The sequence below is a fragment of the Microcebus murinus genome, chromosome 1 (assembly GCF_040939455.1).
Source record: "Microcebus murinus isolate Inina chromosome 1, M.murinus_Inina_mat1.0, whole genome shotgun sequence".
Lineage (NCBI taxonomy): Eukaryota > Metazoa > Chordata > Mammalia > Primates > Cheirogaleidae > Microcebus > Microcebus murinus.
The window spans coordinates 122,943,965-122,956,113 of record NC_134104.1 but is presented as its reverse complement, the minus strand read 5'-3'; the positions used below and the strand labels follow the sequence as shown (position 1 = coordinate 122,956,113).

At 38.0% G+C, this 12,149-nt stretch overlaps 1 protein-coding gene across 1 annotated transcript in view; it reads right to left on the bottom strand.

Annotated features, from left to right (window-relative positions):
- ACAD11 (acyl-CoA dehydrogenase family member 11) overlaps positions 1–12,136 on the bottom strand; it is an 80,238-nt gene extending 68,102 nt beyond the window's left edge. Inside the window, exons 1-4 of the mRNA XM_012766869.3 lie at positions 11,866–12,136; positions 3,600–3,699; positions 843–968; positions 124–285 (exon numbers count right to left, since the gene is read on the bottom strand). Of these exons, the coding sequence (XP_012622323.2) occupies positions 124–285; positions 843–968; positions 3,600–3,699; positions 11,866–12,014 (537 nt within the window). The 5' untranslated portion in view covers positions 12,015–12,136. The remainder of the gene's footprint in view (positions 1–123; positions 286–842; positions 969–3,599; positions 3,700–11,865) is intronic.
- Positions 12,137–12,149: the final 13 nt, after the last annotated feature.

The following is a 12,149-nucleotide window of genomic DNA, read 5'->3' as shown; positions in this document are numbered from 1 at the left end:
CTGAAGGATAATGTTAAAGTCATAGCCAAGCTTCAGAAAACTATACAATCATATATTTTGACTAATAATGTATATTATTTCCAAGAACTTGAAAAAAAGTAGCTCTTTATGTGGATGCATTACCTGCCTTTTGCAGTACCCAGCACCTATACCAAATTCTTCCAGCTGCAATGACCGTATATTCAAGGAATGTAACTGCGCCAAGGTTTCTACCATGGCCACATATATGGCTGAACGTTCTGCTGGGCTAACTCCAGGTATTGAGAGATCACGAAAGATTCGACCCTATGGAAGTGATTACAATAGATAATTTAAAAGTTTTGCAACCAAAAGCTATACTTTGTAGAATATGTTAGAAAAACATTCATTTGTGAAACATGTTTAATATTAGAGTATATATGACAAAGGGAAAATACAAGATGCCAAGATGAACTTAAAAGTCAAAATTATTCTCAACTTACATTTTACAAACAACAAATTAAAATACTATTTGAATTTATTATTCTCAATGGCTTGATCGTCCCATATGGAATTGCTTTTCCCTGATAAGGTTATTGGTTGTTGCCATTACTTATAGCTCTTTGCTGACACCTACAGGAGAATTTAAGAATACGTCAAGATGCAACAATTACTAAATTTGCTCCTCATCTTTTTCATCCCTCCTTCATTGTGTGTGGTCAAATTAAAACAAAATTTTAAGCCTTTGCAAAGCAAACCAATTATCTAAAATATCGAATAATAAAATATATAATTTATAAATATTAAAATAAAACATCTAATAAAGCATCATAACTAACTTCATAATTAAAAATAAAAGCAATAAAATAAGATTGTTAATTTACCTGCACATGTTCCATCACATAAAATTCTGTTCCAATGACAGATGCATCACTGCAGTACAGTATAGGCTTGGGAACAGGGAATCCAACAGAAAACAAGGCTTTCTGGACTTTAAATTCTCTGTCAATCTAAATAGGATGATGGATTATTAAAAATCAGAGACATAGAAATTTAATAACTCACAGGCTAGAAATCAATTGTAAAACAGTGTCAACAAATAACTGAGAAGATAACAGCAATAATTTCCTTAATGTTAATGTAATCAAAATTATAAATTAGATTAACACTAAAAATGATAATTTAGTTAGGATAAAAAGATGGGTACCTGCATGGGGCTTAATCTTGGCTTTGTTAATATGAAGGCAATAGTTCCTGACCATAATATTTCACACTTTTTTTTTTTTTGAGACAGGGCCTTGCTCTGTTGGCTGGAGTGCAGTGGTGTGATCATAGCTCACTGCAGCCTCAAACTCCTGGGCCCAAGTGATCCTGCTGCCTCAGCCTAACAAGTAGCTGGAACTACAGGCACCTGCCACTATGAGTGGCTAAATTTTTTAACTTTTTTGTAGAGAGGGAGGTCTTACTGTTGCCCACGCTGGTCTTGAACCCTTCAAGCAACTCTCCCATCTCAGCCTCCCAGAGTGCTTGGATTCCAGGTATAAGCCACAGTGACTAGCCAATATTTCTCAGACTTTATCATAAAACATCCCTTTCTCCTTTGTTCTCTGCAGTTTTCTGCTCACTGGCTTGCTCTCTTTCATTTCTCCCAAGGAGGCTCAGATAAGTCTCTATTCTAGCACTCTACCACAGTCAACTACAGGGAGCTTGGGCAGGTAGTGGGTAGTGGTGGGAAGGGAAAAACACCTGCCCCTTCTGGAGATCAAAGGAGGCTGTTTCCAAGGCAGGGGTGTGGGGATCCTTCCTGGTACCTAGAGCTGCTATGGAACTCAAGGTAACTACTGGGAAAGTAGGCCATTAGAAGCAAACTTGTACTGAAGCAGGAGCCCAGACATGATAGTGAGAAGAAAATGACCTCTATCACTCAGGACTCAAGGGCACAGCTTACAGCAGGGTTGTGATGCAGACCATGTAAGGATGATTCATCTGCATGTAAAGTCACCTTGCCCTAGACTCAGGCAAGGGTGACAGACCGATGTAAGGAAGGGAAACAATGCAGGTCATTTTGACACCAAGGAGTAAAACAGCTGCTGCAGCAATAACTAAAGTAATAAAGGGAAGTAACTAAACCCATGTCTAAGCAGCACCCTGGTGGGAAAATGAGCATGGGGTGGTCAAAGGGAAAGGACAAAAGGGTTAGGAAGGCAAAAAATGGATGGCAGAGTGGGAGCACTGCTTTTTTCAATTCAGAATTGGGGAAAATGAAGGGAGTTGAAACAAAGTACTCCAGATCCTTGGGGATGTACTTGGGCTGAGAGAATTATGTTACATTCTGACGTGTTCTGGTAGGATGTTATCAAGAAGAGAGCCAGGCCAGGTGGGGGTGGTGGCTCACGTCTGCAACCCTAGCACTCTGGGAGGCCAAGGAGGGCGGATTGCTCAAGGTCAGGAGTTCAAAACCAGCCTGAGCAAGAGTGAGACCCCGTCTCTACTATAAATAGAAAGAAATTAATTGGCTATATATATATATATATATATATATATATACACACACACACATATATTAGCTGGGCATGGTGGTACATGCCTGTAGTCCCAGCTACTCGGGAGGCTGAGGGAGGAGGAGGATTGCTTGATCCCAGGAGTTTGAGGTTGCTGTGAGCTAAGCTGACACCACGGCACTCTAGCCTAGGCAACAAAAGTGAGACTCTGTCTCATTAAAAAAAAAAAAAAAAAAAAGAAGAGAGCCAAATAGAGCTGATTATATAGTGTATAAATCCTGAGCACAGGTGGGGATTCTCCTTCAGCCATGCCATGTTGGCATTTAATAAAAGTTACCCAACTTTTTTGTTTGTTTGCTTGTTTTATTTTTCTAGCACTGAGCATTGAAAGTTTTTTTATTTTAAGCATCCAAGTTTCTCCATGTTTCTGGGAATACAGTGGGATCAAGGAAGTTAAAGTCTGTATCTTCTATTACTGTAATATTAAGACCACTCCACAGTGGTCCTTCCCCAGTGAGCTGAGCCAGGGAAGCACCTGCTATCTGCGATTACAGTAATACTTTAAATATGCACAGTGCTTTTAATGTACTCTAGGAATTTGATTCCTATCTTCTCCTGTTCTATAAAAATCCATAGATAATAACTTTTTTCTGAAAATAGAAAAATTTATATAATTCTAATATTTAGAGAATATTATAAAATTCTTAATCAAACTTTTCTTTTTATCACCAAAATATTAAAAGATTGTCACAGGAAATATATTAAAATAATTCAGCAAGTAGATACTGTTATTAGATACAATAATTTAAATACATGACAATAAACAAAACATGTATAAATGAGTAGCACTGAAAATACTCATTCGCTGATTGTATGTTTAGCCAAGTGTATAGGGAGAAATCAAATCCACAAGAGAACTGGGTGTTCCTCAAGATTAATAGCCTAAAGACAGCCCTAGATTTCAACCTCAAATCCTTTTTAAAAACAAAAAAGAATTCAAGTGAAATTTTAATTAGAAATAAAATACATTTTCTATTATTTAGGAATTATAGGATGACTTTTAAAAGCAATTTAAATCAATTTTGTATGTATAGAAAACATTTATTTGTCACCAAATAATTTATCATTTGTATACTATACCTTATGTGCTTTAGGAAGAAGTGAACCTGGTGGTTTTTTCCTGAGTACATACACTTGAAAGCCCTTTTGGAGATAAAAGGTTGGATTGGATTGTCCTGATCTAGATAAAAGTAAAGAAAGGGTCAATTACAAAAATATGTTTTCCTTCTCCCTCAAATCCTACTGAGATGTCAGAAGGAGCAGGAAATAAAAATAAATCCATCTTAATGCTGGGAAGCCAAGAGGGGTGCTACCAGCAGCTTATAACATCAGTTTCTGGATATTAAAGCAGATAGCAACACACTGGCAGCTGAAGAATCTCTGACCCACACAGGTAGAAGGAGTATCCTACCTCCTGACTACAAATCATGTTTTACTAGAAGTACCTCTAGAACAATGGGTACTTCTGATAAAAGTAAACAAAAGCTGAGAGAAGAGATTGTAAGTGATCTGTCAAAAAATCAATTAAAGGATGCTGATCAGCTGGATTAGTGCCTACTTATCTACCCTTATAGAGATAACCCCCATATGTGTCACCAAGGCTAGCACCTGAATACAGCTCTCTACAATGGGAGATCCGATAAGTGAGGTCCCAAAGTGAGCAAATGGGCCAGGAAAGTGCCACGGTGCCCCAGCTAACTCACAGACACCAGGGCACTGGCTGTTCCCTGCTAGAGGAACAGAAATTCTCACATGGAATAAGGATCCATACTCCAGTGATCAAGACTATTCAATCTACACTTTCACTTATCATATGGGCAGTTAAGGATCACCCAAAATCCAACAGTACGAAAGAGAGACTCCAAATTAAATAAAGAGAAGAATCAATCCCTGAGGTAACAGGTACTAGGAGAAAGTGGGAAACAAAACAAAATAAAACAAAACAAAACAAAAAAAACCTTTGAAGATTCTTCTCAGGACTCCATCCTCCCTCAGGAAAAGAACAAGAGTGAGCCCAGATGGAATGCGGTAGTCTACATTTTTCTCCTACAAGCCAGACCCATCTTCCCTAGCAGTCATATCAAAGAACTTGGACCTTGGCACCATCTAATCTGGTGTGGGTGCCTTTTAACAGAAAAGTGGAGATGATCACCAATGGTCAGGAAAGGGAACCACCTCAGGCCATGCTGTCTTTACTGACATGGGACAATTTATGTGATGCTGCAAAGAGTCTATTGCTATGAACCTTACAAACACATTTTTAAAAAATGTCAAACATCTGATTGGATGCATTTTTGATGAGAAAGTTCTCAAATCATATGTAAAGCATTGGTCTTTCATGATGGCAAGTGACTCAGATGAAATGTAAAGGGAAAATTAAAAGCTTCTTGTTGAAAACAGAGTTATCACATGACCCAGAAAATTCACACAAAAACTTATACATGAATGTGTACAGCAGCACTATTCACAATAGCAAAAAATTGGAAATGTCCATCAGCAGATGAAAGGATCAACAAAATGTGGCATACCAATACAATGGACTATTGCTTGGCCATAAAAATGAATGGAATGCTGATATATACTACAACATGGACAAACCTTGAAAACATTAAGTGAAAGAAACCAGTCACAAAAGACTACATATTATGTGATTCCATTTCTAAGAAATGTCCAGAATAGGCAAATCCACAGTGACAGAAAGTAGATTAGTGGCTGCCAGGGAAGAGGAGGAGGAAAAAATCGGGGAGGTATAGGGCTTCTTTTAGGAGTGATAGAAATGTTCTGGAATTAGATAGTGATGATAGTTGCATAACATTGTGAATATACTAAAAACAACTGAATTGTATACCTTAAAATTGTTAAAATTGTGAATTTTATGTTACATGAAATTTATGCCCAAAACAAACCAAACAAAAACAAGGCTAATGGAGATTTCATACTCCCAAATCACTGTTGGTTAAGGTCCATATCAGGTACTACAACAGCTGGGGCAAAAGTGGCTCCAGTAGCATGAGGGCAGTTCACCAAAAAAGAGCCATAAGTGTTGGCTATTGGAAGCAAAACCCAACAAAGGCAGGGTGTCCATGGAAATAGTAATAAAGGATCCAAGAGGATCTGGGCAAAACATCAATAATATCTACTAAAATAACTATTCTTGCTTCAGATTCATGACCATGAACCTCAAAGTGAACTCCACTTGGCAATCACATTTCCAAAGCCTATTCATTCTCCCATGCTCTTAGGTGATTATTTCATAATTTCTCCTCTCCCCTCAACCCTCAAACACCTTCTTCTCTATTTTCACTCCTGGCTAATTACTTACTATTTCAACAAGAAAATAGGAACAATCAGATGAGAACTTCCATAAGCGAATACTACTCTATCCATTGCATATATATTATCTTCCGTCCAGAGTCTATAAATGGATGTTTACTACCTATCTAAGGAAAACCCCTTCTCTTTTGAATTAGATTCTAGCCTTCTTAAAAACTTCTTTCCAGGCCTTTGTCCTACACATTTTTTTCCATCTTCTAGATCACTACCATTAGCTACAAACATGTTATTTTTTTAAAGCCTTCTCTTGTCCTCACTTCCTCCTCCACTTAAAATATTTCTATTCCCATTTGTTGAAAGACTCCTGAAAAGTTGTTTACACTCGCTGCTCCAATTCTCCTCCTCCTATCTTCTTAAATCCAATTCAATCAGGCTTTTATTCCCATCTTTCCCCTAACACTGCTTTTCAAGGTCACCAAAACAAACCCTGGTTTTTCCCTACCTCTTTGGCCACTCCTCAGACTCTTTTGTAGATTCCTCTTCATTCCCCAACTTCTTAATATTGGGGTGCCTTAGACTCAGTCTCTAAATATCTTTATGCAGACTCATTTTTTCAGGTAAACTCTTTAATCTTTTGTTTTTAAATATCTTTGTCAATGATCCTCAAATTTATGTCTAGTCCATTCTAACTTAAGACATATCCAACTGCTTACGCTACATATTTACCTGGATGTCTAAAAGGTATCTTGAAACTTAACATTACAAAATTGAGTTCCTGATAGTCTTCCTCAAATCTGCTTTTCAGTAGTCATCTCTATTTCAGTTTATAATAACCTCATACTTCCAGTTACCAAGGCAAAAATAGAATAGTCTTTCAATCTTTGTCTCTTGTTTTCCTTTCCTACTCTACATCTAATCAGTTAGTTATTCCTTCAAAATACAGTCATGTGTTGCTTAATGATGGGGATATGTCTGAGGAAATGTTAGGTGATTTCGTAATTGTGCAAATTTCATAGAGTGTATATACACAAACCTAGATGACATAGTCTACTATATACGTAGGCTGTGTGGTATATAGTCTATTGCCCCTAGGCTACAAACCTGGACAGCATATTACTGTAACAAATATTAGAGGAAATTATGACACAATGGTAAGCACTTGTGTATCTAAACATAGCTAAACATAGAAAAGGTACAGTAGGCTGGGTGCAGTGGCTGACACCTGCAATCCTAGCACTCTGGGAGGCCGAGGCGGGAGGATTGCTCAAGGTCAGGAGTTCTAAACCAGCCTGAGCAAGAGTGAGACCCTGTCTCTACTAAAAATAGAAATAAATTAATTGTCCAAATAAAAATATATATAGAAAAAATTAGCCGGGCATGGTGGCACATGCTCATAGTCCCAGCTACTTGGGAGGCTGTGGCAGAACAAATGCTTGAGCTCAGAAGTTTGAGGTTGCTGTGAGCTAGGCTGACACCATGGCACTCTAGCCCAGGCAACAGAGTGAGACTTTATTTAAAAAAAAAAAAAAAGGTACAGTAAAAATATGGTATTATAATCTATGGAACCACCATCATTTATGTGGTCTGTCATTGAACTGAAAGTTCATTATGCAGCGCGTGACTGACCACTTCTCGCCTATTCTACACTACCACTCTGGCTCATGCCACTAATGTCTCTTTACTGGAACACTGTAATACACTGGTCTCCTTGCTTCTGCCCTTGCCCACTTTAGTCAACTCTCAACAGAGTAAATGTAGCTTCTTTTTTTAAAAATAAAAGACAAATCACTTCCCTTCTCTGCTGAAAAACCTCTAATTTCTCCCTGTCTCAACTCAAAGTAAAAGCCAAAGTCTTTATGATGACTGATAGGGTTTCTGTTGCCCTTGCTTACACTACTTTATGCAATTGGCCAATATTCCCTCAACACACTAGGCACACTCCCCCTTCGGGGTCTTTGCATTAGTGGTCCCCTCTGCCTGGAACACTCATCTTCCAGGTATTTACATGGCTCATATCCTTCTTTCCTTCAAGTCTTTGCTGAATGCCACCTTCTCAGTGAAGCCCTCCTGCTTCAACCCCAAACATTTCCTATTCTTTTTTCCCCCATAGTACATATCAACTTCTACTACATTGTGATACTTAGAAATTGATTTTGCTTATTGTCTGTCTTCTTCAAATAGAATGGAAGTTCCAAGGAGGCAAGATTTTTTGTTTGTTATATCCCCAGTGGTAGAGACAGTGCCGGATACACATTGGGCACTCAGCTGCAAATCACAAGTTTTGTTGTATCAAGCTATATAATGCTTTTATTATTGTTTAACTCTAAATATTTTGTATTTCCAATAGGATTTAACTTTTGAAAATTTTTAAAATCAATTTTGCATGAAAACAATATTTACAAAATTTGTAAGACATAAGGAATAATGCCACAAACACCATTTTCATTACTCCAAGAAAATTACCATGTATTTGAAGCTTTCTGTGTGTCTCTTCCCTTTGGAGAGACAGAGCGCTCAATTTTATATTTATCATTTCCTGAAAGTTTATCTCCTTAAACAATATGCTGTTTATTTGTCCATGTTTATTACTGTGTTATGTACAGCTGTAGCTGAACCATTTTCACTGCTGTATGGTATTCCATTATATAAATATACTACAATGTATTCATCCATTCTATTGATAAATATTGTTTCCTGGATTTTTGCTATTACAAGCAGTGCTATGAATGTTTATTGTAGATTACCTCCTGATACTTTAGTATGAGAATATCTCAAGAGTATACATCTTGGAATAGAATTCCTTGGTCATGGGGCATGTATATCTTTCCAACTTGATTTTTGCAAGATCACGCCAAGTTGTTTTCCAATGGTAACTCTACTAATTCATACCCCTGTATGAGTCTCTGTTGCCCTTACTAATGCTTGATATTGTCAGATTTTTTTAAAAACTCAATCTGGTGATGTGAAATGGTTTCTCAATGTTTTTTGGAATTTATATTCCCCTTATTACTGCCATGGAATGAAGTTAAGGATCTTCAAGTCTTTTGCCCATTTTTCTGTTGGGATATTGTCGTTATATTCTGGAGAATAACCTTTTAACCATTATAGGTACTGAAAATATTTGCCTTTGTGTTTTCACATTAAGAAGTCTTTTAACAAAAATTTATTAGTCATTTCCTTATGGTTTCTACTTTTGTCTTTTTAAATAATTTCTTTCTTCTTTAATCCAAAGTTATAAAATTCATATGTCTTCCAAATATTTATAGTTTTATTTTTCACATTCAAGGCTGTTATCCACCTGAACTATGTGAGGTAGAGTAAGGCATCTAATTTCTATTTTTTCATACAACTAGATAACAATTATTCCAGTACAATTTCTTGAAGAGTCCTTCTCTTCCCCTCACTGACTCTCAATGTCAGCACTGTCATATATTATTCTATAAGCATGTGGGTCTTTTTGTGAAATCTCTCTTCTATTTCATTGGTCTATCTTTGTGCTAATATCATGCCATCTTAATTCAAATTTCACATTTTGTTGTTCTTAGGAGTGTTTTCTTCTATTCTTAGTTCTTTGCTGTTAAACATAAAATTTAGGAGCAATTTTTCAAATTAGAGGGAAAAAATTAGGATTTTGATTGCCATTGAATTGAATCTACAGATAAGTTGGAAGAAAAAGAAATATTTATAATATTGAATTTTACAAAGAACATGGCATCTCTCAATGTTTAAAATTTTTTAAGGTCCTAATAAGGTTTTGTCAGTTTTTCTACAAAGGTCTTCCACTTCTTTTATTATATTAATATTTAGGTAATTTATACTTCTGATGCTCTTATAGCTTTATGAAAATTATATTTTTACTGTTGCTAAAGTATAAACTATTATCTGTGTTGATTATTGGCTCTTTCATCTTTGAATCAATTAGTTTCTAAACATGTATTTCTTAGTTGCTTTTGTTAAAATTTTGGCATTTAAAAAACTCCCATATTTTCAGAATATAATGATTGACACTTTAGAATTTTTGAGACTTCCCTTGTGGCTTCACATGTTTTCAATTTTTACAAACTTTTTCATGTGTTCTAGAAATGAATGTGTATTCTCTGTGGGAACTATAGTTCCATACTTATTTAATCAAGCTCACATAACAGTTCTAGAAGCAATTTTTATGACATCTAATTTCATTATTGAGCACAATTATGGTTTATTCAACATTCAATTTAGTTCAAAATTAAGTATCTTTCAGTTACATAACTCTTTTTTTTAGATTTTTTTTTTAATCAGAGTCTCACTCTGTTGCCCTACAGTGCCGTGGAGTCATCCTAGCTCACAGCAACCTCAAACTCCTGGGCTCAAGCAATCCTCCAGCCTCAGCCTCCTGAGTAGCTGGGACTACAGGCATTAGCCATCATGCCTGGCTAATTTTTTCTATGTATATTTTTAGTTGGTCAATTAATTTCTTGCTATTTTTAGTAGAGACGGGGGTCTCACTCTTGCTTAGGCTGGTTTCGAACTTCTGACCTTGAGTGATCCGCCCCGCCCTCGGTCTCCCAGAGTGCTAGGATTATGGGCGTGAGCCGCTGGGCCCGGCCATCAGTTACATAACTCTTTAAAACCCCTTAAGCAGGGCTTGATGCTAAAGGGTAACTTGTCCAAACTCCACAGCAAGTGTAATAGTTGAAATTTGAACTTTGATCTTTTTTAGTTTGTTTACAACACATGGCTTCTAGGTTAAAAATCTCAGCTATTCTTTATTCCACCTTTTCCTTCACCCTCAAATATACATTGAGACATGGGGCCTTTTAATTCTACACCACAAAATTCTGATTCATCTCCTTTACCATTTTCATTTCCACTAAAATTAGTAGTCAAAAAATATAAATGCCAGTGACAAAATGTCACTAGTAGACTGTGCCCTTTCGCCCACATTACCATACTTCATTTCATTTTCAGGACCAATCACAACAGGCATGGTATTACAAGTTACCATACTAGTTCTCAGAGTTTACGTCACACTTACACTCCCGCACAGTAAGTGGCAGATCCGGTTTTCTGAATGCTAGGACTCTTTCTATAACGTTGTATTTATAAAAATATTTTTAGAATAAAGTTTTAAAACTTTATCTATTATAAAACATCAGACTGAAGCCAGATTCACGATGGGGAACGGTACTTTCAAGATCATTTCACGCAGTTCCACACTCTCGCTTAAAGAAAACACTAAAACAAAAACAAAAAACGGGGCGGGGCGAGGTGGCTCACGTCTGTAATCCTAGCACTCTGGAAGGCCCAGGCGGGCGGATTGCTCAAGGTCAGGAGTTAGAAACCAGCCTGAGCAAGAGCGAGACCCTGTCTCTATTATACATAGAAAGAAATTAATTGGCCAACTAGTATATATATAGAAAAATAAGCTGGGCATGGTGGCGCATGCCTGTAGTCCCAGCTACTTGGGAGGCTGAGGCTGGAGGATTGCTTGAGCCCAGGAGTTTGAGGTTGCTGTGAGCTAGGCTGAGGCCACAGCATTCACTCTAGCCTGGGCAACAAAGTGAGACTCTGTCTCAAAAAAAAACCCCAAAAACAAAAAACAAAAAACGACGCCCAAAGTGGTGCTGTGACTTGCTAAGTGGAAGAGCTAGGATTCGAATTCGGATTCTCCATCTGATGCCATTAACATAGCCTCCGGGGATACCACCAATCAAACCAAATTACACTAGCTTCTCAGAAAAAAGACCTAATGGCTGCAGCACAAAAGTCGGAGAAGGCATCTATTTCCCACAGAGCTTCCAACCTCACTTGCCTTAGTGAATCCTCGAGGCTTATAATTCCATCGTTTTACAAAAATTCCTTCCGATAACAGAATGGTGAACGTCATTGCGCTTCCACTACTGCGCTCCTATTGGAAAGACCCCAGCAGAATCCAATACAGGGGGATAGGCAGTAGCAGCGCCCGCCTGCGAGGTGCGTTATTGCAGGAAAAGCAATCAGGATAGTGTAAATTTAGGAACCCATCCGGAACCAAAGGAAGGAAATCACAACACACAAATTTGCTTCTGAGGGAGGCAAGGGCCGGCGTCAATACCTGTACTGAGCAACGGTCAGTGTGGCCCCGGGTTCAGCCCCAAAGCCAGGCAAGTGCTGGTTTAGGTAGGCCTCCAGGGACTTGCAGTCAAACTTGTGCTGGGGCAGCACTTCGGCCGCATCAGCCTCGCCAGCAGTATCTCCCTCCATGACCGCCGCGGCAAGCCACAGAAACGCAGAATCCACGGGTCTCGAGTGTCAACGTCCTTCTGGGTTGCAGCAGCTCCACCCTAGAGAGGGGCGAGGACTGGCACCAGCCAATCACGCACGCGCTAAGCGCGTCGC